The sequence below is a fragment of the Podarcis pityusensis genome (assembly GCF_964106645.2).
Source record: "Podarcis pityusensis genome assembly, chromosome: 10".
Lineage (NCBI taxonomy): Eukaryota > Metazoa > Chordata > Lepidosauria > Squamata > Lacertidae > Podarcis > Podarcis pityusensis.
This window is the reverse complement of record NC_138035.1, coordinates 67,482,637-67,510,015: the sequence shown is the minus strand read 5'-3', so window position 1 is coordinate 67,510,015 and position 27,379 is coordinate 67,482,637. Positions and strand designations below refer to the sequence as shown.

General features: G+C 43.7%; 1 protein-coding gene across 2 annotated transcripts in view; it reads left to right on the top strand.

Annotated features, from left to right (window-relative positions):
* Window positions 1-26,825, top strand: part of ABCD2 (ATP binding cassette subfamily D member 2) — a 99,867-nt gene extending 73,042 nt beyond the window's left edge. For both annotated transcript variants that reach the window (XM_081023610.1, XM_081023609.1), the window contains 5 exons: window positions 3,259-3,404; window positions 13,547-13,692; window positions 15,503-15,587; window positions 16,811-16,936; window positions 19,943-26,825. In XM_081023610.1, the coding sequence (XP_080879736.1) occupies window positions 3,259-3,404; window positions 13,547-13,692; window positions 15,503-15,587; window positions 16,811-16,936; window positions 19,943-20,153 (714 nt within the window). In that variant the 3' untranslated portion in view covers window positions 20,154-26,825. The remainder of the gene's footprint in view (window positions 1-3,258; window positions 3,405-13,546; window positions 13,693-15,502; window positions 15,588-16,810; window positions 16,937-19,942) is intronic.
* The last annotated feature ends 554 nt before the right edge of the window (window positions 26,826-27,379 follow it).

Here is a 27,379-nt window from a genome sequence, read left to right as displayed (position 1 = left end):
GAGTTTTACGGAACTAAGCAAATGTACAGGCTACGGAATTGCAAACTTCAGAGCAGAATCTAAAAAATAATAATTAAATTAGGACATGGTCAGTAGGGAGGGAATTTATCTTTGTGCTTCTGTGTTCTTGATACGGTTTCCTGATCCTGACACATAAGTGCTTCAGCACAGATGTGCACCCAAGAATTTATCTGGCTTTCCCATTCATTTTAATACATCATCTGCATGCATTAATTTCTGCATGTTCTGCAGTTCCATCTGCTGAGATGAAGCAGGACTCACCTGAGCAGAGGACACCATAAATGGCAGAGTATCAGCAATGGAATTGGACTATGTGATTTTCCAGATAGCCCATAATTTTCCCTCGAGGATCCTTTTAGGGGCTTCCTCCACAGTAAAGAATAGAAGCATATAACCTCTCTCCCTACATATGCATAGATCCATGGGATATCATTGTTCCACGCTGCTTCCTCATGGGGTGGGGGGGTGAGTCATATGTGATGATGATGATGATAATGATGATGATGATGGTGAACCCATTACTTCACCAAGTGGATAGCATTGCATGGCTTCATATGCAAATCAGCTGTTGGCCCATTGATGTGATAAACTTTTTCAGCCACATTAATTGGCTGAGAGCTGATCATGTAGATGCTGTGAGCCAGCAATACTGTATTTTTTGCTCTATAAGACGCACCCGACCATAAGACGCACTGTAATAGTTCTAGGGGTTGCTCGTGCATAAGCCGGTGCAAACACCTGGCTGGATTGCCTGAGTGAACCTTTTCTGTCCGGACAGCCACTCACCCGTGGCTGTCTCAATCGCTGGCAGAATCCGTCAGTGGGCGTTTCTTAAACTTCTTCCAGCAAAGAAGCTCTTTGACGCCTAGTCTTCTCCTACTCTCTCTGCGCGGAAGCCTTCTGCGCAAGGAGGGCGTAGGCAGCGGAGGACCTCTACTCTCCCCGCTGGTCCCCGGCAAGGAGTCATGGGACCGCCTCGCCGATTCCCCCATCTGCCCCCCTTCTCCACTGGTGCTACGCTGATTCTCTTCCCCAGAAGATGGGCTGCCTCTCCCAATCCCGGGACGCTCTCTGGAATCCCTCTGGAATTTGCTCTCTCCCTCTGGCACTGATGGCAGTTCCCTGACACGCACCTAGTTTTTAGAGGAGGAAAACAAGAAAGCAACGCAAAGCCTCTTGAGCGAAGAGTGAGGAGCGCTCCAGCTGCGCTCAAGAGGCTTTGCGTGGCTATCGCTGAAGCCAGGAGAGCAAGAGGGATCGGTGCACACCGATCCCTCTTGCTCTTCTGGCTTCAGCGATAGCTGCGCGGCCTGCACTCGCTCCATAAGACGCACACACATTTCCCCTTACTTTTTAGGAGGGGAAAAGTGCGTCTTATACAGCGAAAAATACTGTGCTTTATACCTGGCGAATTAGTAGGTACATCTTTATTCCTAGAACTTTCAGTGCTAGGAAATACAGTGGTACCTCGGGTTACATACACTTCAGGTTACATACGCTTCAGGTTACAGACTCCGCTAAACCAGAAATAGTGCTTCAGGTTAACTTTGCTTCAGGATAAGAACAGAATCGGGCTCCGGCGGCGCAGCAGCAGCAGGAGGCCCCATTAGCGAAAGTGGTGCTTCAGGTTAAGAACAGTTTCAGGATAAGAACAGACCTCCAGAACGAATTAAGTACTTAACCCGAGGTACCACTGTAAACACCAGGAAATCTTTCACACTCCCCCCCACAGAACATCTTAGTGGGGAATTCCCAGTAGGGAATGTGTGCTAATATTGCAACCATGTGGCCAGGGCTGATTGCGTGGGTCTTCCTCGCCTGCTCAGCACTTCCCTAGGAATCATAGATTTGTAGAATTGCAGAGCTGGAAGGGACCACGAGGCTCAGCCAGTCCAACCCCTTGCAATACAGGAATCTTTCAGCCAATGTGGGGCTTGAACCCACAACCCTGAGATTAAGAGTCTTCTGCTCTACTGACTGCGCCATTCCTCATTTGGCAGTAGGGGAATATATATCAGGTGGGAACCACACAATGATAACGTTTTACACACAATGGTATGCGATTGTGGCATAGGGTATCAGTTCCCACTTCTCTCTGTGTGTGTGTAATTAGTTTTTTGGGGGAGAAGGGGGTGTCTCATACTTTATTAGCACTATAACGTTTATGATTGTTGTAACTATACATGGTCTCTTTAAAAAGAGACACTTTCTAAGTGCAGAAGGGGTAAAAATTCTGGCGAAAAATTGCCATGTTTATATATAGTTTACTTCCTCCACTCTGATATTCATTTAGATCTAAATATAATCATATGCATTTTCACTAACGACAAATTGCTGACATAGAATGAGATCCTAGATTTCCCATATTAATCTCAGTTCATAAAGACCGCAAAACTCAACACATTGTGGAAAGCAAATGTTACGATTTTGACCTTAGTGTGGTCAAGTCAACCGAGGAAAGGTTTTGTCCTAAAACTGTAGGCCCAGTCCAAGAAATATTGGGACTCTTGTTGATTATGGCACATGTTGCATGGGCGTGTTTTTCACACACCTATTTTTGCAGAAGCCAAATGTCCCTACTTAGTAAAAAACAAACTGCAGTTGGTTTATAGCCAATAGAGGAAGCACGCGGGAATAAAACACAAGCTATGAACTATATATATGAAGCCACTGTTCTTGGTTATGCTAAATGGGGCTCCACATTTATATTTCAATTGCTTTTTTCCTGTCCAAGCCACAGTGGGAGCACAGAAGACTAGTCTAAGAGTGTTTTTTTATGCATAATTCTCACTGCAGCATTCTTCTTCACTGCCGTGTTTTCCCCCAAACATAATATTAAAAAGGTCAATTGTGTGGATCGCTGCGAATCATGTGCATAAAAAACACTCTTTAATGCTAAACTGTGGTTTAACATTCCAGCTTGCATCGCCCTCCCGCCTCGCCTCTTTCGCCGCAGCAACAAGAAAGAGATGGGAAGCTTCCGCTTCCATGTTAGATTAACCACAGTTTAGCATGTTGCCTAAACCCTAAACTGTGGTTTGTCATAACTGTGGTTGCTTGAAACAAGCCTGCTTCCTAAGCTGTAGTTTGAAGTTCAGACTGAAAACCATAGTTTGTTGAGACGCATTGTCATAACTCTAAGCTTTGGTTGACGTTGCATCAAAGTCAGTCCTGTGTTAGATTGTTGGTGGAAATAATTGCTTTCTCAAAGGTTATTGTGTTTCTCATCACTTGTAGGTGGAAGAAGGTATGCATCTTCTAATCACTGGACCTAATGGTTGCGGGAAGAGTTCTCTCTTCAGGATTCTAAGTGGTTTGTGGCCTGTCTATGAAGGAGTTCTTTACAAACCACCTCCTCAGCATATGTTCTACATTCCTCAGAGGTTTGTGATTTTACTTGTATCTGTTTTCGCAAAACAATATATTTTTTATAAATTACAAGTGTTTCCTGCTTTTTGAAGATATAGTGCTCAAGGCAACTCAAAGGAACAAAACAATTAAAAACAATTAACCAATATAAGGTTATCGGAGGTCTACAAGTGTCATCTGGGCTTCTTTGATTTCTTGGATTGGGGCGGGGGCAGGTATTGATTTTAGAAAAATGAGAGAAAGGCCACAGTCAACAACTGTTGACAGACTTCTTAAAAGGCTACACTAGCTTCCACTAGAGTGACGCTAGGGATGATTCTCAATCTCTAAACAGGAAAAATCAAAAGGAGGATTATTGAAATTTTCACACTGGCGTGGTAGGTGGGAGGATATAGGAAAGGAGGGGACTTACTCATCGCCAGATACAGACACAGGGTAAGCACCAATCTGAAGAGTAATTGGGGTGGTCCAACAGCAGAATATTGCTCTATCTTGACAAAAGCAAGTGGGACTTTTAATGATGTTTGGATCTTGTGCAATAGCTTGATTAAAAACTGCCCACTCCTAACATGAAAAGCACATTAGCTCTTACCTAGCTGCTGAAAGCAATGGAAGAGCTGGTATTGTTGCTTTCCGTGAGATTCAGCCATGAATAACTCTCAACTGAAGTGGGGACAATAAGCTTAAACCACCATGAGACTTTTCTGTGTGAATATCTTTCAAGGGAAAGGGGCTTCTGGTGGTGTGTGTGGAACTTGTGGACCTTCAGATGCTTATAACTACAACTCCCATCAGCCCCAACAAGTGTGGCCAGTGGCCAGGAGTGATGGGAGATGTAGTTCAGCGACATCTGAAGGGCCAAGGCCTCACCACAACTGGGCTAGTGCAGGAAAACATCTATGGATTTATGCCATTATTTATGCCATCCTTCTTTCCAAAGTAGCCCAGGGCAGCCAACATAAAAAAGTCAAAACAATACATTTTAAAATGTAACCAAAACCTATTTAAAACATTTTGAACCCACCTAAGAACATTTAAAAAAATAGAATATCTAAAAGCTTACTGGTTTCAAGTTGTCCTGACCTGTATCTTTTAGCCATCAAATGCCTGGGTAAACAGGAATGTTTTTAAACTTCTCCCGAAAGTCAGTAATGAAGGAGACATTGCAGCCATTGTCTGCTTGAATCTTACTCAGCACAGTTTGCAAATGCCACTATTTGTATTGGATTTCTCTGAATTAGTAGACTAGCCCTTTAAGGCAACATGCTGTGTTGCCTTCCTAATTAAATGTAGCCCTAGCTGAATCTGCTCAGACAGGGATTGTCTTGATTCCATATGGTTTAATTGAGAATTTTGCTTGCCTTCGTCCGTAAGAACTCTCCATTTATACGTGAATATACAGATAGCCTTAGGAATTGTTTTTGTATCATTGTGCCTACTGATACAGCATGAGATACGGCCCAGAAATGTGACAATACAATTTACCATTATAAAATGTATAGGAGTAACCTGGGCAAGTCTCCAGGAGGGAATATTAGCTTTAGAGATTAACTGTCATTTTCTCCCCTACCGTCCCAGGCATTCTGGCCGTCTGCTAATTAGAACCAGGGCTTAGAGTTAGAGAAATCCCAGACAGAGATTATATTTCCTAAAATACTTTGCACAACGTCAAAGTTGATATTTATAATGCCCCTTGCCTGGGAGGTCTTGAATGACGGAGGATTTGGTCAAAGTTAAGGAACACATATTTACATTTGCGCCCTAAGGTGTGTGTAAATGTCACGTAATAACTTTTTTAAAACCTTTTTTTTAATAATAAAAACTATGTAGATTACATCCAAAGCAAACATTTTGTACATAATTTTGCTTTCTTCATTTAATTGGTGTTGCAGATTATTTTAATACTTGTTGCTATTACTTATTACATTCACCAGCTTATCTTCTTCTTCTTCTTCTTCTTCTTCTTCTTCTTCTTCTTCTTCTTCTTCTTTTATACTCCGCCCATCTGGCTGGGTTTCCCCAGCAACTCTGGATGGCTTCCAACACACATAAAAACATAATAAAACATCAAACAGTAATAATAACTGTCTGACCAATACAAAAAAGTAACAGTAACTTTACAAGAAACAACTTATATCAAATAAAGCAAGATTCAACAATCTATTAGAATCTAATAGTAAACAGTATTGTTTGCTGACATTTAAACAGCTTACACTTACAATAAAGAATTACTAAACTACAATCAATAAAAGCAACAGTGAGTCACAATGCATAAAATGCCACAAACCATACAAAACCACGTAAAAGGATGGAATTGAGAATCAAGAACACGCAGCTTAATAAAATTATTATTTTTAAATATCCCTGAACTCCTCTCTTCCCATCTGCTTCTGCTGTTCTTCACGAAGCTCAAGTGGGGGGGGGGGGTTCAGGGTCCTTCCCCTCCCCACGTTATAGATAAAGATCAGCCCAGTGTGGTAGGTTAAGCTGTGATAGGATCACTGGCTCAAGGAGCTTCGCGGATGGATTGCAGATTTGAGTATCCAATACTCACACCCAGGGCTAGCAATATGACACACACACACACACACACACACACACACACACACAGCTTTTTGAACCTAGCTTCCATCTTTACTGACCCTGGGCCAGTTTTATTCCAACATCTAGAAAGGACCACATTGGGTGCCTCCCCCACTCTAACCATTCTTCCCTACTGGGTTGTATGGTGCAGTAGAACATTTCAATTCTTTATGCCCAGCCCTTTCTTCAGAGTTCCCTGACTCCGAATTCTGTCTTCATATGCTTAGCAGGAAACATAACTATAAACTGATTCAGCTACCCACACCCCATTTCAAAAGTCTACATGTCTTGCGTCTGCCCACTGAATACATTTTTCCCGACTGCCATATCTTAGAAACGTGGCACCTTCTTTTTGTAGGCCTTTGGTTGCACATATTTGCATAGTTTTGTCATGTCAACCTATCCCATCTCAGTTCTGCACGTTTAGAATGGGTTCACATACTGTATTGGCCCGAATATAAGCCACACCTTTAATATGTGTGGGGGGGGGGAGAAAAAAAAGGCAATACCCAAATATAAGCCACTCCCTTAAAATTGCGCAGGCACTCACACCCATTCCGTTTTACCGTATATCTGTTTCAGCAGCAATATCGTAAAAGCCCATTTTTGTAAGGTCACAAATTTAAGCCCCACTTAAACTTTTCACGGTCGGAATTTGGGGGAAAAGTGAGGCTTATATTCAGGCCAACACGGTAAGTGCTTCTGCCTTACTATAGATTTGGCCAGTTTCCCCAATGTGCCTCCCAGCTTGAAGCAGATACTGACATCTACAGTGGTGCCTCGCAAGACGAAATTAATCCGTTCCGCGAGTCTCTTCGTCTTGCGGTTTTTTCGTCTTGCGAAGCACGGCTATTAGAGGCTTAGCGGCTATTAACGGCTTAGCGGCTTTAAGAAAAAGGAAACAAACTCGCAAGAACTCGCAAGACGTTTCGTCTTGCGAAGCAAGCCCATAGGGAAATTCGTCTTGCGGAACGACTCAAAAAACGGAAAACTCTTTCGTCTAGCGAGTTTTTCGTCTTGCGAGGCGTTCGTCTTGCGGGGCACCACTGTATTTGTTAGGGTGGCAGTTGTTCAAATACTTGTACTGGCTTGTATGTAAATAATAATAGCAATAACGATCATGTCAGCAGCAGCTCTTTGTCAGTGTGCTCCCTAGTGGTGATGTAACAAGAAAGCTGACCGCCTTTTTTACTTGCTGATGTCACGGTCATGCATTACGTTCAGGCCATGTGTTCTTGTAATCTTTTCCCCAACTCTACGGCTCCTCCGTTTGGCACCTGAGCCTTACAAAGGAAGTGTCATAAAGGGCAGGAAATGTCCTGACAGCTGCTTGAGATTTCACAGCGCTGACTTTATCGTGATTGACAGCCAGCTCCCTGCTGCGTCTCCCCAGTGGTTCTGAATCCCTGACGGGGGCAGTTTCTGATTTGTGCGGCTGCAAGGGAGCCGATAAAAATTTCATGAAATCAAGGAGCGTTGCTTAACCTGGCTTATCCTTCAATCGCACGGCTTCCTTTCCAGATTAAGGATTTGTGCTCTTTCTGCGGTTCGGTTGTTTATTGTGCAATAATATATTTCTGCCTGTGACAGCAGCTTCTAATTACGCATCGTGCTGGGAAAGCTCTATGATCCGTGCCCCGTAAACTATGTTAGCGGGTGTAAGGTAATTATGCTCAGGCTTGGTAATTGAGCTCCTTGAAATATTTAGCAGGCGCTCTTGGATACTGGAGAGGAAAGCTTACGGTTGGCTATTTTGGGCTCAAATCAATTATTTATATCTGGAGAGAGTTGTGGAAACTGCAGCTTGCCCTAAAACACCCTTGAACTTATTTCAATGGAGTGGAAGAATGCTATAGACATCCCACCAGACGTGTATATTTTAGCAGTTCCTCCATATCCATCGTCATGATGGACAAATGTATATAACAGAACTTAACTTCCAACAGGGCAAATCTACGGTACATTTATTTTATTATTTTATTTTATTTTATTTTATTTTATTTTATTTTATTTTATTTTATTTTATTTTATTACAATAAATATTTTATTCTTTATTCCATATAGAAAGTTACATTTGATACTCAACAATCATATTCCAGTTCAACAGAACTAGTGACTTCCTTCTTGCCCAACATTGATATTTATAACCCAAGTTACATACAATTAGGGACGCGGGTGGCGCTGTGGGTTAAACCACAGAGCCTAGGGCTTGCCAATCAGAAGGTCGGCGGTTCGAATCCCTGTGACGGGGTGAACTCCTGTTGCTCAGTCCCTGCTCCTGCCAGCCTAGCAGTTCGAAAGTACGCCAAAGTGCAAGTAGATAAATAGGTACCGCTCCGGCGGGAAGGTAAATGGCGCTTCTGTGCGCTACTCTGGTTTGCCAGAAGCGGCTTAGTTAGTCATGTACGCCAGCTCCATCGGCCAGTAAAGCGAGATGAGCACCACAACCCCAGAGTCGTCCATGACTGGACCTAACAGTCAGGGGTCCCTTTACCTTTACCCTTACATACAATTGTGTTTTAAAGTTCCGTCATCTAATTTCATCCTCTCTAACATGTTTCCTAATATGTTCTGCTATTTTCTTACACTTCAGACCCCACTGTGGTCTTCGCATATGGGAAATAACTTTTTCTATAGACCAGAAAGGGTTCCCAGTCTTCTTTAAAAGATTCTAAAGTTGTATGTTTTATCAGTGCTGTCAGTTTTGTAATATGCCATCTTTGCATATTACAAGATTTTTATCAACCATTCTTCCATTTTGGTTCATATAGAATCCTTGCTGCTGTAGTCACATACATTAAAACCATTGAGGCTGCCCTTAGTACAAATTTACAATGCAGCATCAGAATCGCAGTTTGTTAAAGGTGTTGAGGATTCTTGGTTAAAGACCCCCTTACAGAACTACAGTTCCCAAAGTTCCCAGGAGATGGGGAATGGTTATTTAACCCACCGAAGTCTTCGCTATAAGAAACGCCCTTAGTGTTTATGTTCTGTAAAAGCCTTCCGTTGTGTTCTGTAGATCATTTTTTCAATAGATTTTTTTCCCCTATCCATTAGCCTTGAGAATTCCAGCAAATGTTCATAGCACATCTGTAAGATGCAGGTTTTGAAAGACTGCTGTGTCAGCCCAGCACCCATATTAGCCTAATTCCTAAACTCTGGAGGGGCGGTTCTCCCAGGAACAACAGAATAAAATCAGTCCAGAGGCCTTAAGAAATTGCCACCAGTTGCTCTCACTGCCCAGTTGTTTGTCTCAGTTCTGATTCTGTGTTTTTAAATTGCTTTTCAAATGATCCAGTCCCCTATTTATACAGTTAATATGGCCCTTTTAATGTGAAAAGCGCTTTAGAGTCCATGAGCTATCTTCATGACACAGCACAATTCTTTCTAGTTTATGAAGAGAGAATAGAAGCAAAGGAATGCTATTTTAGTCCCCCTCACCTTAATCTAGTGAGCCCATTGGTGGATTTTGATGGGACCCCACATTTTCCAGGTTCAGTGGTGGTTCTTTGCCATACCAGTGTGTCTGTGCTCCTGCTGAGCCAGATTCCGTTCACATTGCTGTAGACATCAATCGTTGCTGCAGAGATTCTGATAAGGAGGCAAGACAGTTGGTTCAAATAACTGGCTAGGTGCTTCAAAAAGCTGGGGCACCTACAATGTCTGAAATAAAGTGCATTATGTTAAGCATGTCAAAGGGCCATTCATTCTAGAAACATGGACCATCATCCAAATAATATGCGTGTGGAATTGCATCGCGTGCAAACGGTGTGTGAGGAATTGTGGATTGAGCTGGCGGTCTGCTCAGAGATTTCACTATAGTGATGCCCATTGCATGTGAGAACCGGAGAGAGCCGCCTCTCCAGTCAGAGATTTGCTTTCTATTTATGACGTAGCACTTATTATTATTGCAGTTATATCCCACCTTGCTTCCAAGGAGCTTGAGATGACTTGATGACTTTCCCATTTAATCCCCACAACACCCTCTGAAGTAGGTTAGGCTGAGAGAACATGACTGGCCAAAGGTCCCTCATTGAGCTTTGTGGTTGAGTGGGAATTTGAGCCTAGGTCTCCTTGGTCCTAGTCCAGCACTGTAACCACTGCGCCACACTGTCTCTCTTCCCACTGCTGTGAAGACAAAGACCCTTGTGAAATGCAATATAGGCCAGTTTCTTTGGAAAGGAAGGAAGGAAGGAAGGGCCAAAGTCCTCTGATCACATTCGTTTTCAGCATCGGGTAAAATTATCAGTAATAAATTCAGGTAATATTATTACAGCTTTCTGACATGGGAACACATAGTATCATTAGTTTCATATCACATATGTGTTCACCATGTGAGTAAAAATATGGGTAATATGTACATATGCATTAGTAGAAAGCAAAAAACCAAGCTGAAAAACCCTTAAGAATGTAACATTTTTTGGTCATGCCACATCCTGGCTCTAATTTCGTACTGAGTCAATGTCATTTGTCACATGTAACATGTGTCCATGTAACACAAAGAAGGAAGCATTTTTTGGAGCACTGGGTGCCAGTATTCAGTGAATGCAGTTTTCTTTTTAAATGCCCAGAGCAAATGAATTCCTTTAGTAAGCCACAGCAAAAGACTGCAGTTCCGCCTTAAGCTCATTTCACATGCGCATATTGATCCTGAATCCTTCTACAACTGCTATATTTCATTATTTAGTTATTTATTTAAAGGAATTTCTAAACCTTTTAGTCCTTTAAAAACCCCTAAGTGGTGTACACTATCTTTAGCATAAAAACGATATCCATCAAAACAAATAATATAACAAAAAAACAATTAAACAACCTTAAAACATATGCAAGTGTATAAAAGCAAGTAAAGCAGAGATTCTGGGGATTCTCACACATAAAACAGGGTCCTTTGCTCAAATGGCTTATAATATTATTTAGCCTCTGTCCAAATACATTGTAATATTTGCTATCTTATTTCTGGGTAGCTATCATATAATGTCAAGCAAATATTCACTGGTGCTCTAACTCTGTCCTGATATGTCACAGATGATCTGAAATACAAGCCTTGGAGTTACAGTTAATATCATGTTTATTTAGGTATTGCATCTGATTCCGTGAAAATGTATTTCTAGTATTTAGTTCTATAAAAGTAGACTAAGTTTTCATGTGAAAACAAACATATACGATATACGATATCTTTATTGTCATTGTCCCATGTAGAACAATGAAATTGAAAAACTACATAAAACTACATAAAAACTACATAAAACTACCACAAAACTACATAAAACTACATAAAACATTCAAAACCCCCTAAAAACTCTAAAACCCCATTTTAAAATACAATATACTACAGAGACCCCTTATGCTGCGTTTAGAACCAGAATTGCATTTGCGTAGAAACTGTTTCTCAGGCGGCTAGTCCTGGCCTTACATTGTGGAACTATGAACCAAATATTCTCACAAGGTGTTTAGGATGAACCTTCAACCTGCCATAAAACAACAACAAAGCAATTACTCTTTTTGCTGAAAAATATTCTTCTTTCTTTGGCGATCACTCGTAGCTGAGTAAGATTGTCTTCCATAAACACGGTTTTAACAATGAGTCCGTAAGTGATGGTGGAGGCCAATTCTGGACCCACATGTCCTTCCATAGTGGGGACATTGGTTTCCAGGCGGGAGTTGATCACGGTGTGGATTTGCCAAGCGTGCCTTCCTCTTGGCACGTTTCTCCCTTGCGTCCTGAGTTCGAGTGTCTTCAAAGTCCATGACACCTTTGGTAAAGGCTGTTCTCCAACTGGAGCGCTCTAGACTGCCTGTGTGCTTATCTATAGGAGAATCTAGCTTGGCAAATTGTCCTGGAAATTTTGTTTGTTTTGTCATTACAAAAATGCTACCATCCATAAGCCCAAATGAAATAATTATTTGTAGGCATCCAGCTATGCTCCATTTGCGGAGAACGAATATTGAATCTTACGTCTAGTTCTCATGTACCCTGGTCATAAATATTTGTAGATTCTTTGCTTGTAAACCTGGTGAAAGTTGCTGTATTTGCTTGTTTGTAGCACAGACAGTTTTAGAGTCCGGCAGGCTGCCCACTTTTCCGTGTCTGCCATTATCTGAATGTGCCAGAGGACATTCTCAAGGCTGAGCACCTGTCAGAGTGAAGCTGGAAACCAGAAAGTTGTGCCAGGAGGTCAGAGCTGGGAAGTCAAGTCAGGAGTCAATACTGAGGAACAAGGCTAGGAATGAAAGCTTGAAAGAGTAAATCCAAAATGTGCCAGAGCTGGGAAGGCTTTTGCTGCCCAGGCAAGTTCTAGCCAACCTCATAGGCAACCTCGGCCCTCCAGTCTTTTGGGACTACAACTCCCATGATCCCTAGCTAACAGGACCAGTGGTCAGGGATGATGGGAATTGTAGTCCCAAAACAGCTGGAGGGCTGAGGTTGCCTATGCCTGTTCTAGCCCAAGGAGGAAGGCTGTGTTTGTGTAGGTATATATTTTCTGTTTTACAATATAAAATACTCATTTAAACATCCTTAAAATATCATTGACTTCCCTTCTTCCCTTTCCATGGTTCATTTTGCTTATCATAAATCCCTGCATATTTTACAAAAACTAAACCATTCAGTATTCCATTATTACATCCATCAGAACTTATTTACCCTGTTGAATTAATCTTAATGCTGCCAGCGTTTTCAGCTGTACACAATTTTCGCCGATATATTCAATAAACATTTTCCAGTCTCCTCTAAACGTATGTTCTTCTTCTTCTCTTATTCTACATGTTAACTCTGTAAGCTGTGCATATTCTGTCAGCTCTAGCTGCCATTCTTCTTTGGTTGGGATCGCACTCGTTTTCCATTTTTGGGCTAACAAACCACGGGCCGCAGTAGAAGCATACATAAATAACCGTTTTTGACACCTGGGAGAAGGAAGGCTTTTGTAGTTCTTCCTGTTAGGAGGATTTGGTGGCCAGCCTGGGTGGGTAGAACCAGTCGAGCACCTGAGAACTAGTACATCCCTTAAAAAAATATGCTGCAATCTGCAGTCCTAGTGGCTCACCATAGAGAGCAGCAAAGAGCTGAAGATTCCCTGCTTAAGTCCTGGGAGCTCCTGATAAATGTATACAAATAATCCGTTGTCTTGGAAAATGGGGTGTGGGGCATTCTACTCACTGTTAGATGTGGGCAACGTTAATTTCGAAAAATCGCAGCTTTTGAATAACCGAGGCTCAAAAATGAGAGTTCCACGGTGTACCCGGAAGAAATTGAACAGGAAAATGCATTCCTACTTTGATGTATGCTACTGTGTACTCAGGCAAGGTGACTTTTGTGCGAGGGATAATGTGCGGTTCTTCTTTATCAGGCGGGTTGCTCTTGAGCCACAGTGATCCATGTCACTGCACTGCAGTCTGTTCTGCAAACAAGGCATTGTTCTCTAGAGTGTGTTTACTAAAACAGTCACCCTCAAATAATTACAGTATTTAGAAACACCACATTTAAAGCATTATGCGCTGCTCAAAGAACCCTAAACAGCAGGGTTGAGATGTGACTCCCCGGGAGGCGGCTAATTTTCTCTCTGTTGCTTTACAGACCTTACATGTCCATTGGAACGCTGCGGGATCAAGTGATCTATCCTGACTCTGTGGACGACATGCGCGAGAAGGGCTACCAAGACCAGGATCTGGAGTGCATCCTGCAGATAGTTCATTTGAATCACATAGTGCAAAGAGAAGGAGGTAAACGCTTGAGGTCTCCTATTTCAAATCGAGCAAGTTCAGGGCTGCCCCAATAATGTCAAGGTAAAAAGGTAAAGGGCCCCTGGACAGTTAAGTCCAGTCAAAGGGGACTCTGGGGTTGCGGTGCTTTCAGGCTGAGGGAGCCGGTGTTTGTCCACAGACAGCTTTCCAGGTCATGTGGCCAGCAGGACTAAACCGCTTCTGGCGCAATGGGCTACCGTGACGGAAACCAAAGCGCACGGAAATGCCGTTTACCTTCCCGCCGCAGCGGTGCCTATTTATCTACTTGCACTGGCGTGCTTTCGAACTGCTAGGTTGGCAGGAGCAGAGACCGAACAACGGGAGCTCACCCCGTCGCGGGGATTTGAACCGCCGACCTTCCAATCGGCAAGCCCAAGAGGCTTGGTGGTTTAGACCACAGCGAAACCTGCGTCCCAGTAATGTCAGACACTACCTGCCCACTTAGAGGGGAGGAGGAAGGGGTCTGTTGGGAGAACTCAGGATCTGCCTTCAGTCTGGAAAGGTTTCTGACTTTGCAAGTACCGTATTTTTCGCTCCATAAGATGCACCTGACCATAAGACGCACCTAGTTTTTAGAGGGGGAATGCAAGAAAAAAAAATTATTTAAAGGTAGCACTGAGCAGAGCCTGTATGCGTCCCAGGCTCTGCTCAGCGCTCCCTTTCACGAGCCGCGTGGAGCGTGTGTGCAGTGCTTGCAGGCTTTTCCCCGAGGAGGGAGAAGGGCCCAAGGGCCCACACACTCCGCGCGGCTCTTTAAAGGGAACTCGGCTCTTTGGGGCTTTTCCGGGAGGTGGGGGGAAGGGACCGAGGGGCTAAGCCAGAAGCTAGAACAGTGCTCCCTCTTGCTGTTCTAGCTTCTGGCTTAGCCGCGTGAAGCCTCTTCAGGGCAGGGGGAAGGGACTGAGGGGCTAAGCCAGAACGGCAAGAGGGAGCCCCGCACAGCGATCCCTCTTCCTGTTCTGGCTTCTGGGATAGCTATTCAGCCGGCATTCGCTCCATAAGATGCACACACATTTCCCCTTACTTTTTAGGAGGGGAATAGTACGTCTTATAGAGCGAAAAATACGGTAATTAATAGCAATATAATTGTTGCTGGGTTTTCTGCAAATCTGATGCCCTGCTCAGCGCCGTTGCCAGATCCCCCAGAGAAGGGGGCAGAGCAGATACTGCAGGACCACAGATAGCGCCAAGGAACTATCTGTAGGAACTTGCTGTACAGTGGTACCTCGGGTTACGAACTTAATTCATTCCAGAGGTCCGTTCTTAACCTGAAACTGTTCTTAACCTGAGGCGCGCTTTCACTAATCTGGCCTCCTGCTGCCGCCACCGCACGATTTCCATTCTCATCTTGGGGCAAAGTTCACAACTTCCGAGTTAGCGGAGTTTGTAACCTGAAGCATTTGTAACCTGAGGTACCACTGTAGTTGAAAGCAGACTGAGCCTTTTAAGCTCAGTCTGCTTTCAACTTTTAAGCCCATGCCCAGTCTACCTCTCTCAGGTTGCAGCCCTTGTGCAGCTCATCTGCACTGTGCATATGTTTATAATCCAAATTTATAAAAATACCCAAAGTACAGTATAGTAAACGTCCATTTGTTACTTAAAGCTGCTCTCTGAACTCCAGTTACCTGGAAATAAGCTCCTTAGAATTCAGCAGGACTTTCTTCTGAGTAGACATGGTTAGGATTGTACTCTAAAGCTGACCTGTTAAAGACAAAAATGGAGAAAAGAAAGAAAAGGAAGTTTAAATCGGAGAGTAAAACGTACCTGTTCTTTTTGGGTGCCTTTGAAGGGTGGGATGCTGTTACAGACTGGAAGGATGTCCTGTCCGGAGGAGAAAAGCAGAGAATGGGGATGGCTCGGATGTTCTACCACAAGTAAGTAAATTTTTTCCAAGTATGGATAGGATGGACATAGGTAGATTGTATTGGTATTGCTCAGGGGGTTGAGGCAGAATAAAGCACATGGTGCTGTAGAGGGCCCAATTCAAAGTGCTGGTATTGACCTATAAAGCCTCAAGACCTTAAGAGCCAAACTAACCTGGACCTTGCATTCATCACTTGAGGCCCTTTTCTATGTCCCCCTTCCCTGAGAGGTTTGGAGGGTGGCAACACGAGACTTTAGTTGTTCCCAAGTTGCTCTTTGCGCATTTATAGTCTGTACAAACAAGAACCTGGTCATGCTGAAAAACAAAAACAAAAAAAATTAAAAACCATTTTCTTAAGAGTAGGTCCAGCAACTTGTCTTGCCAAGCTGACAGAAGCTGCATTTAAGTATGTTTACTTGTGGCAGGTTGTCCAGGTTGCTTTGAAATTAAGGGACAGTCCAAGCACAGGCATAGGCAAACTCGGCCCTCCAGATGTTTTGGGACTACAACTCCCATCATCCATGACCACTGGTCCTGTTAGCTAGGGATGATGGGAGTTGTAGTCCCAAAACATCTGGAGGGCCGAGTTTGCCTGTGCCTGGTCAAGCACATGGTGGGGGAAATAGTGTGGACTCCCATTTCCAGATAAAAACTTAGAAGAGACATCGTTTGGGGTGAAGAGATCTCTGCACCAGCTGCTCCCTATGTCACTGGGGGCATCAAGAAAAATACTTGATGCAGACCTCCGCCTTTCCATACTCCATATAGTCCTTGGTAGCATTTTGGAAGATCATCTCAACTTTTTTGGAGAAGATTGCTGAAATCAGTTTCACAGTTTGAAGGATCCCCATTTGCTTTGCTCATAGTGATCATGAGAGCAAATTGCATTTCACGTCAATTAAGTCTGTTTCAAGTTCAAATGTGGATCGTTCTCATGGGTGCACACACCTTGAGCTGCCTTGAATTTCTGATATGTGGGTGTCTGATGTAACTTTTCATTTAGCTTACAGAAGTTATCTTGGGCAGCCTACCACATAAAAGGGGGGGGGATTTCATTCAGTATATAGCTAAGATGATTGCTCTGAATCCAAAATTTCAGCGCATGTGGGGGGAATCCAGTGGACACTTGCAAGTGTGATTCGCACGAGAATGTGCATCTTTGTTCGCCTAAATCATGCCTCCTAGCTGTTTCAAAAAGTGAATGAATAACTATTTGTTTTCCTTCTTTACAAGGCCCAAATATGCATTGCTGGATGAGTGTACAAGTGCTGTCAGCATTGACGTCGAAGGAAAGATATTTCAGGCTGCTAAGGGGGCTGGCATATCCCTGCTTTCAATAACACACAGACCATCTCTTTGGTGAGTCTTTACCTAGGACCTTTTTAAAAAAACCTTCTTGCCTTATAATGTATGTAGGTTTCATCAGGTACTGTATTCACCTCACGATTATGTGGCATTCCCAATCACAGGAAGACTCTTGAAGCAAACAGCACCTATTGTTGGCATCTGTCTGTCTCAAGAGACTATGAAGTGCACCTCCAGATGTGAAGTCAAACCACTCTGTTAGCAGCACTGAAGTGACCTCCTAGGGGCGCAAGTCTGGGCAGCGTGTCTGGAGGTCCTGGGCTGCCCAGCCAACAAGACCCTCATCTTGGCCTCGCTGATGTGGTCCAAAGGAAAGCAGAGCAATATGTTTGGCACCAGGTGGGCTACAGGAGTTGCCAGAAGGAGGCGTACAAGGTGCCATCCAACTGTCTTAGAGACTCCACTCCAGATTCGTGTAGGGTTTGCTCCTTAGCCTTTTCTTCTCCCGAAGATATCCTGCAAGGCAGTGGAGGGTTAGGGCTTCCTGTTTGCGTGGCGAGTTCCCGCCTCCCCCCAGTAGGAATAAAGACACAGGACACAATTATTTAAGGTTAATGGGCTAAAATTGGCCACAACTTAATTGGTTACAGGTAAGAGTGGTATTGGCTTAGGCATTGGTCCTATCAGACTATCCGGCTTCAGCCTGTTTGCTAGAAAACCAGATAGGGTTAACACCAGCAGGGGGAGCCCTGCTGATGCACATCAACTAGGTACTCCCCCGGGGTCACCAATTGGGGGCGCGCTTTAGGCCCTGGCCTCCATAGGCTTCGGACAAGACAACGCCCCCCGGAATCCTTTACCGGACTACCCTTCAATATTTGGGAGAGGTGATGGCACTCCTCCCCCCCAACACATCTACATAACAATACCCCTACCAATGCCTAACCGCCAAAGCCAAGGAGTTGTGACGATTTGCTACGAGGTAGGCGAAAAACCAAATGGCCGGCGCCAATTTGCCAAGTGGAAAAAATTCCTACCAGGCCCCTTAACGGCGACCAACCGAAGTCCATAGTAAGGTCAGAAGGGAAACCTTAAAGGGCGGGTGGGTGGGAAACCACAACAGCTGCGCGGACCAAAGAGGGAGATCCCGGGGCCGCGCTTGCCTTAAATGAGGCAAGCTACACCCCCTGAGCCAGCTGATTGGCTGGCTCAGGGAATGACGCAGCCCAAGGATTCCCCTAATCGCGCGGGGCTGGAAACCAGCCTCCGTGCGCATGTTGGGGGTGTGAGCCCGCAACCCCACCTCCTCCTGATGTCGGAAGTGGCCTTCTGCCTATGCCAGGAATGGAGGTCTCCCTCGGCACTGCAGGGAGAGACAGACGGAGATAAACAAAGAATGATGGGGAAAACTCTTTCTTTGAATTCCTCTCTGGGTGGGAGAGGAACAGGCTCTCACCTGCAGATTGCCCTGCGGTCTGGTACTCACTTCCCTATGGAATGTGAGGGCAAGCAAAAGCACTGGGTTCAATGTGACTATCGTGACACACACCCCCAATCCGGTCCCAGAAGCAGAGGATATCTTGCTGATTGGGCTTTAACTGAAGTAAAGGCATATGCTAGAGGCGATGAGACAACAAACCGCGGAACATCTCAGCTACAAGGATTTAAAGGTTGGAATTGAGATAAGGTTTTATTCGGTGCCACAGACTTTGTTTTTCAAAGTTTTTCTTCTACGTTTCTGATTTGGCAACCCTCCTTGGAATGCAAGGTTAAAATATAATATAGAAAGTGAAGACTGAAGAAACTGGATTAATAACATGAAATTTAACATCAAACTGGAACTGCATGTGTGAGAGGAATGGGATGGAGAGAGAGAGAAAAGGGGGCGGGGCGTTTCACCCTTTGAAAGGACTATGTTGGAATATAGAACGAATCCACCCCCACTCTGTTATTTTCAAAGGAATGTGAAGGAGGCTGAGACAATTTTGAATGTAATCTAACTGGAAGGATAACCGACTATAATTTTTTTTAGTTTAAAGGAGGAGAGAAGTTTGCCACCTCCAAGGTCACATGTTTTCTGGCAGTTTGGAATTGGAATGCTCTTCCTAGGTTGGGGGGGGCCGGAAATGGTGAGGACGGTTTATTTGTTGAAACAGCGGAGTCTCTTACAAGCTTACAATCACGGGATGGAGTGATGTGGAGGCTTTTGGAAAACTGTGAGACAACCACTTACTCCGAGTCACGATGGGAAATATCAACAGTTGGAAGAATGAAGGACACAACGCCATATATGGTTGGGACAACATCATGGGGGGGGGATAACCACACGCAGGACAGAACAATGATTACAGACTTGAGTACCTAACTCGAAACTTTATAAATTACTTATAATATATTAACACAAATTAAAACCATAAGATTGTAGCTGTTGTATAAGGGATTACTATCTTGAAGGGAATGCAACTGAAATTATTAAGATTTTGGAACGCAGAAAATAAAACAAAACGAAACAAAGAGGAACCCATCAAAACTAGCACGTGAGGAGGTCACTTTAACTGAACTGCATAATTCAGTATATAAATAATTGGTTTTAATAATTGTATTAATTGGGTAAAATTGGCATTGTTGTAATGAGGCTGTTATTGGAACGATATTGGAAAATCTATATCTATCTATCTATCTATCTATCTATCTATCTATCTATCTATATTTATATTTATCAAAAAGGCAGTGAAGGGTTAGGATCAGAGTTTTCCTTCTCCTAGATGGGCTCCCTTCCCAGGTTGACAAGCCCCATCTGCCCCTCTACAACACGTGCAGAAACCGTCTTCTTAACCGTTGAAGCCAATGGAGGTTGCTCTCTGCAGACATAGCACTAGTTTCTGAAAGTTGAAATTCTTGCAGCTTCCAAGCTTTCGCAAATGCTCTTCTAAATGAACCCTACGGAACCTGTTGCGTTTCTGGTCTCTTCCTGAGAGTCTGCCCGCTCATCATGGTCCTCCTGTGAATGTTTGAGATTTTGTTGCTGGATTTCTGAGTGTTTCTTTTCTTCTCCTGCAGGAAGTACCATACACACTTGCTACAGTTTGATGGGGAAGGACACTGGCGCTTTGAACAGTTGGACAATGCTATCCGCTTAACCCTCAGTGAGGAGAAACAGAGACTAGAATCCCAGCTTGCAGGAATGCCAAAAATGCAGCAGAGACTGAACGAACTTTGCAAAATCTTAGGGGAAGATTCCGTGCTTAAAACAATGGACAAAGAAGAATAAATGTTTTTAGTTCATTTCCCCACCCCAATTTTTTAAAAGTTAACGATGCACTTTGATTTCTGAGACACAGTGGTTTGCATGCACCTGATTAGTGTAGACTGTAAGGAATTGGCCACAAACTCAATGCTTGAGATAACTGTCAGCTTTATAATGTGAAGGAAGAAAGTGGTTCAAACTAAGGCTGTCCTGAATTTTAGTGAGTTCTGGTTTTCAGTGGGGGGGGGGGGGAACGTTCTGGGAAGGTGTATGAAAAGGCTCTTGCAAAATCTTCTATCTTCTTAATATGCTCCTGGTTCGATGCAATTTTTAGGGCTTTCTTTTAGGACTGGTTTCAGGCACAGCACCACAGAGCAAATCAGATCTGAAGATGTGACAACATGCTCTGAGTTTGGGGGGCTAAAGAGGCAACTAGATTTAACTCCCAGTTCACAGAAGGGTTGTGACACAGTGGGGGAGCACATGGGTTGCATGTCAACCTCATATGTTCAATCCCCAGCATCCCCAGAGACCTAGCCCTGAAGACCCACATCCAGTCAGTGTAGACAATATTGAGCTACATGGACCAATGCTCTGGCTCAATGTAGGGCAGCTTCTTGAATTCCCTAGATTTCTTGCTCTATGGCAAGTTGTTTGCTGCCAGCTAGTTCATGTTGTGCATTCTGATGCTTGACAGTTTGGGACAGAATGAGAATACAGGAATGCTGAAGATGTACATCCAGATGCAGATCTAATGCATGAAAGTCTACATTTGGATGTGCATTAGTTGCGCATATAAATTTCAGATGCCATCCATCCATTTTGCAATGGGTGTGCATTTGTATCCAAATGGTTGTCCACATTATGTCCTAACTGTATTCAGCTGATACAGATAGCTGATGTATTCAGCTATCTTTATATTTATAAAGGACTGGCTCCTGGGTTGACTGGGCTTTGGGCAAAGTGCTGTTGTGCGAGGACCCCTTTGCCATGGTGCCCCCTAACATTTCTGGGGGTCAAGAGGGACGTACAAGGGTGGCTGAAGGCAGCAAAGAGCCCAAATGCCCCCAAGAACCTCTGTTTCCAGGACATGGTTGGAAACAGAGATGGCATCCACCATCTGCATTGTTTTTGGATTATTATTTTAGAGCCCAGAACAGTAGTCAACCATGGTATGGGGCCTAGTAGATTCTCTAAGGAGCCCCCAGGTGAATCTGAGCCCACAGATCTGGATCAGGACTTTTCCCCCAGCCAGAACTCACCTGAACTCATTTCCGGCGCCATTGCCATTATATAAGAGAACAAGGGAGGTGTTCGTGGTGAATTCCGGCACCTCTTTTTCTAGAAAAATAGCACTGGGAAGACCCTAGTACCCACCACCAAGGGAGCACTGACATTTCTTTGCAAAAAGGTGCAGAAAATTCACTGGAAAAGTAGGGCTTGTGTCACGGTGGTGTGTGGTGTGATAGAACTGTTTGCAAAACACGTTCCTCCTTTTCAGCTCGGCACTAGTTTGAACCCCAGAAAATTATCAAGAAATGCACTGTATATATCAATCGTTACACCTTCCAAGCTCACGGTGCTCCTGGGAAGCTCCTTGTGTAGTTGGATTACCCTGACAGATTCTTGCTTCAAAGCCAGGAGGTAGAATATGATCTCCCACCATCCTGCCATGCGCATATGATATGCCTGGTGCGTTGTGCAGGCATGGAGCAACAGAAGGGCAGGGCTTGGTGCGTATTCAGGTGCATGGTGGACAGGGGGAGGCGGAATATAACATATATGGAGGGGGGGATCATTTTTTATTTAAAAAAAACCTGTGAAAATGATATTTGCAGATAATAACACATGCATGTCAGCAGCTGTGCTTTCCTAGGAAGCAACAAAATGACAGGCAGCTTAGGAAATAAGGGGGCGGCCCTGGCCTTTTCATTCTGTGCACGACATGGCAAGTACGTCACGAAGAAGAAATTTGGAGGCTTTTTTCTACTCTTACACTGGGAGGCACTCATCTGCGCTCTGTAACGCAATGGGCACTTGTATCTACGTCTCACTTAAAGTAATTCAAGGTGATATGCTATGAGTTTATTCCATTTATTTTCACAAAACTGTACGCTGCTTCCCTTGTTGCTCCTATTATAGTTCTCACTGTAGTAGCAATAGAGGGAGACCGTTTTGAACTGGTCAAGGTGGCAGGTGATTCCTGCAATGGGCTGTTTGGGATGTACCAGCCACATGCACAGAAAGTTAGCCTATATGCCAATTCAAGGTTCACTGGGTGCTCTTTTAGCAAGGTCATGTTGATTTCTGATTCCCTTTTGCATTTTGGAGAGAATGGTCTATCCTTGGAAAATGCCAAGTTACTTCCAGTTGGGTTCTGTGACTTCCTAGGGTGCATTCCTTGATCCCGTTTCCAAATTCCAGGCACCTGACTTGAATGCCCATTGCTTGTTGATTCTTCCACCGACAAGGTAAAGGAATTTGCCTTCTATCAGGTTCGACTGTGTGTCCATTCAGCCCCATATTGTCTACACTGACTCGCAGCGGCTGTCTACTAGAGTCTCAGGCAAACGTATTTCACATTACCTGCTACCTCATGCTTTCGGTTGGAGGTGCCAGGGATTGAATTTGGGACCTTTTGCATGCCAAGCATGTGTCCTGCCATTGCTCCCTCCTGCATGTTAAAATTATTACTGTGCGTCTTAGTGCAAAAGTGGATGATCTGATTCTAACCCTGCTGTACTGGAGTAGACAGAGTACTTAACAATTTCCAAATCCCAGCAACTGAAAAGTAATTGCTTGTTTTTCTTTGATAACGGAATTTCTCAATAAACTAATATGGGAGAAAAGAGAAAAGATAAGAAAAGGCACTTCCAGACTGTCACTATTTTTGAGTAGGATTCAAAAACATGCCAGCCAATTCAAGTAGCGCAGTTAAAGTTGATTTGGCTCTCTTCCACAACAAACTTGCTTCCCCCTCAAAACAGGCTCTTGGTGGCAAGGAATGCGATGAGAAAATGCACTGGAAAATGTGGGGTAACAATTGCTTGACATGATATCATCTAACCTCCCCGCAAACGAATCAGGGTGAATGCTGAATAAACAGGCTGTCTGGGAGAAACCTAAGATCATAATACTAATTTTGATATGTAGTCACAGACCAGCAAGTGTTTCATAATAAGAATTCAGCAACCAGCTTGTAGTTAATGGCATTATTAGGCCCTGTTCAGAAGTCACAACTTATGGATAGCATAAATTGGCTCAGTGTTATATTTCAATGTATTTAACCATAGTTTTAATTGTTTATAAAAAAAAATTAAAAAATACTTTTCTCTCTTAAGCTTACTGAAGGCCCAGTGGGCTGTGTGATGGGAAATAAGGGACAGGGCCTTTGCAGTGGCTACACCCAGACTCTGGAATTCCCTGCCCAGAGAGAGTTGTCTCCTCTTTTTCTTTCTCTTTCCTTGATGATCTTCTTAATAATTTTGGTGAACTTTTTGCCACTGTTCTTAAGGTTTTTGCTGCTCTGTTTCTTCTAAGTAATGATGCTTTAGCGTTTTGTCATATCTCGATTGTGCTTTTTTTATCTGTTGTATTTCCTTTTGTCTGCACCTTTGAACTTTTTGGAATGGGGATATAAATGGCTCAGATCAAATAAAGAAATTAAACACAAAAAGTAAAATGACAACAACAACAAAAATCTAGAGCGAATCGTAGTTTGCCTTTAAACTAGTGGTTGAAGTTAGCTTGGGTCAATTTCTACTCTAAAAGCAAACCAGTAAAAAGTAAGGTTCAGATATAATGTTGAACCATGGCTAACACTAACCAAGGAAGGCACATGCAAGAAATTTAGGGGGGGGGGGAATGTGTGAGTTTATAGGGTGCTCCCAATCAACAAGCCATGGTTTAAAAGGGGGTGCTACTAAGCTGTGATGCCTGTTGTGTAAAATCGAACTAATATTTTTTTCCTTGATTGTATTTTTTTTACTTCCTCTTTGCCTGAGCAGGAGCCCCACTTTCTCCTTTAATTTTGCTTTTCTCAAAATTTGACGGCAAGTTTTAGTTGACATATTCCAAAGCTGATGGATGGCACTCAATGCCACTGAGGCCACTTGAGTTTCAAGCAGCGGCAAAAGACCCAGAAGGGCTCCCAAGCTACATATTCGCTCCTTTAGGGGGAGTTTAACCTCATCAAGAGCAGGCAACCTCCCATCCTTCCAGTTTGGGGAACCACCCACTAGCAGTGCCTCAGCCTTAACTGGACTGAGCTTTGCTTTGTTGGTTCTCATCCAGTCCATTACCATCATCATCATAATCAAACCTTTATTGGCATCACATACAAACATTCAGAATAAATAGGCCAATGTGATCTCGTCGCCATTTCAACAGTACAGTCATTTGCCAAAGGGAAGAAGAGGCGAGTAATCTATTTCACCTCTGTGGGTCTCCAGCAAGGGCAGGATCCTGTAGCGTACTTCGGTGGCAAAAAATCAAATAGAGGAACTTAGCTACTGTCTTGGTGAGCTCCTGGTCTCTCCCCTGTAATAAGAAGCGTATGACCTCTGTCTCTGGTTTCCATGTTGGGATACATAGCTGGTCTAAGAATTGTTGGTAGAGATCATCATACATTTTACATTTAAGGGCCATGTGAGCTAGAGTTTCCACCAGGTGGGCATCACATGGGCAGATCCTATCTCCTTCTGCCAAACCCGCGAACCTACCCCAAAGGAGGTTAGAAGGATTAGAATTGAACCTAGCCAGCGAAAAAGCCCTTCTTTCTTGCGGGTTAAACACAAATTGTAAGTAATTAAGGTTAAATTCCTGCGCCCAAGAGAGTAAAAAATAAAGAGGGGAACATGTTTTTTCCGCAGCTGAGATTAGTTCCAGGCGATCTATGTCCCACAGCCCAGTTTTTAACATGGCCTTGGCAGTTGCCAGTCCATTACGAAGGCAAGATTGTGGTATGCTCTAGGATCCTTTGCAGTGCGATGTGGGATGCTGACTCATATTACTCCCAGCTTTTTGCACAACGACTTGGGATGCATGCGTTCATATCATGCATGCTAATTCTGTGGCATCTGTAAACATAGCAGCCAGGATTCTAATAACTGCAAGCAAAGTTCCACTCTTGGAATGGAACTTTTCTGCTTTTTCTTTTCTTTGCTTACATCTGAAGGTTGGGAAACTATCTGAAATGATGTTTGACATGGCCGGGGGGGGGGGGTTCAGCTGTGTGAGTGGGAACTGTTGGCAATTGGAGATCCCACACCCCTCTCAGCAGTAATGGAAGCTGTATTTTTCCAGGCTGGGCTTTTGGCCCATCTAGTCCAAGACAAAGGATGGGGAACTTGTGGCCTTCCGGATTTTGTTGGACTCCAGTTCCCATCATCCCTCACTATTGGCCATGCTGGCTGGGGCTGATGGGAGTTGTAATGGTTCTAGGGGTTGCTCGTGCGTAAGCTTGTCCCAACCTCTGGCTGGGTTGCCTGAGTGAACCTTTCCTGTCCGGGCAGCCACTCGCCCGTGGCTGTCTCAATCGCTGGCAGAATCCGTCAGTGGGCGTTTCTTAAACTTCTTCCAGCAAAGAAGCTCTTTGACGCCTAGTCTCCTCCTACTCTCCCTGCGCAGAAGCCTTCTGCGCAAGGAGGGTGTGGGCAGCGGAGGACCCTTCCTCTCCCCGCTGGTCCCCGGCAAGGAGTCATGGGACCGCCTCGCCGATTCCCCCATCTGCCCCCCTTCTCCACTGGAGCTACGTTGATTCTCTTCCCCAGAAGACGGGCTGCCTCTCCCACTCCCGGGACGCTCTCTGGGATCTCTTTGGAGCTTGCTCTCTCCCTCGGACACTGATGGCAGTTCCCTGACAGGAGTTAAAGTCCAACAACATCTAGAGGACCACAAGTTACCCATCCCTGGTTTGCACTGACTGACAGTCCTTTCTAGAGTTTGAAGGTGGATGTGTAGATGCCAGGAATTGGACTGAGATGTTTTGCATGGTAAACTCATGCTGTGCACCTGAATTTTACATACTGTTGGGTTCAAGCCAGTGTTGACAACTGCTTGGCTGTTGCTGTTTGTGCAATCAAGACTTGGAGAAGCTGTTAATGGGTCCTACTTGCAACATTTATTTATTGACTGGTAATGGGGCCATTGTGAATAAATAGCCTGTGCTGCAAATGTTGGCAGGTTGGAGTTGCCACAGCAGTGGATTATTATTATTATTATTATTATTATTATTATTTTAAAAAGAAGAGTGCTAATGGAAAACTGTTGTGAACCATGTTGAAGGTGGTAGGATGCAAAGTGCAGAGCAGATGCAATTTTTTTAATAGGAGCTTAAAACAAATGAAGGCATTTATTAATTGGGACAGTTAAAATTCATTTACTAAAATACCTTTCCTCAGCAAATAAAACCAGTATGTTTTGAGACTTTCCAAAGTTCTCTTCAAGTGTGGTCCTCCTTCACTGACCTCATTAAAACAAGCATCTAAATAATCAGGACAGCAAATGGATTACATTGGGGAAATTTTCCTTGGTTAAAGATACGTTAGAGCTTTGAAGAAATCTGAGCTATCATAGTGGATGTGTGAGTAGCTTCCTAAAATTTACAAGCTGTATGACATCAAATTAAATTACTCCTGTACATGTGCCTGCGTCTGAAGTTTTGATGAATTAATTAAAACATCACGTTTTGGCCTTGTCCTGTTTTTGTTCAAGTTTTGAAAAGGAGACCAGTTTGGGAGCAATAAATTTGCTTTGTTACAGCTGTAGTTCAATCCAGCATTAAATAAACTGTGCTGTATTTACTTTGATGCTACAGTGTTTATTAATCACCAGGATAAAGCATGATAAAGGCTACTCGTGTTTGGTGAGGAGTGATCAATGATACAGGAGAAGCTCCTCGGCTCGCCCTACTCTGAAATCCTGAAGAAATATGAAGCTGCTCACAGTTTTTGAAACTGAAAAGGTAAGTTTAGCCCTAGTACACTTATTGAGTGGACTGTGGAAAGGTAGCTCTTTACTGACCCCTAGCCAAGAATTGCACAGAGACAGCAGTTAAGTCCTCTTTACTGAAATCAACGTGGTGATATATCGCAAATCACTGTGTGTGTGTGCTATGTAAAAAATTGTAGTGTGAGAAAACCGTGAAGCCAGTAACTGCTTTTCTCATGATTCCTTCTCCCCGTTGCTCTAGACAGTACAGTAGTACCTTGGTAGTCGAATGCCTTAGTTGTTGAACAAATTGGCTCCCG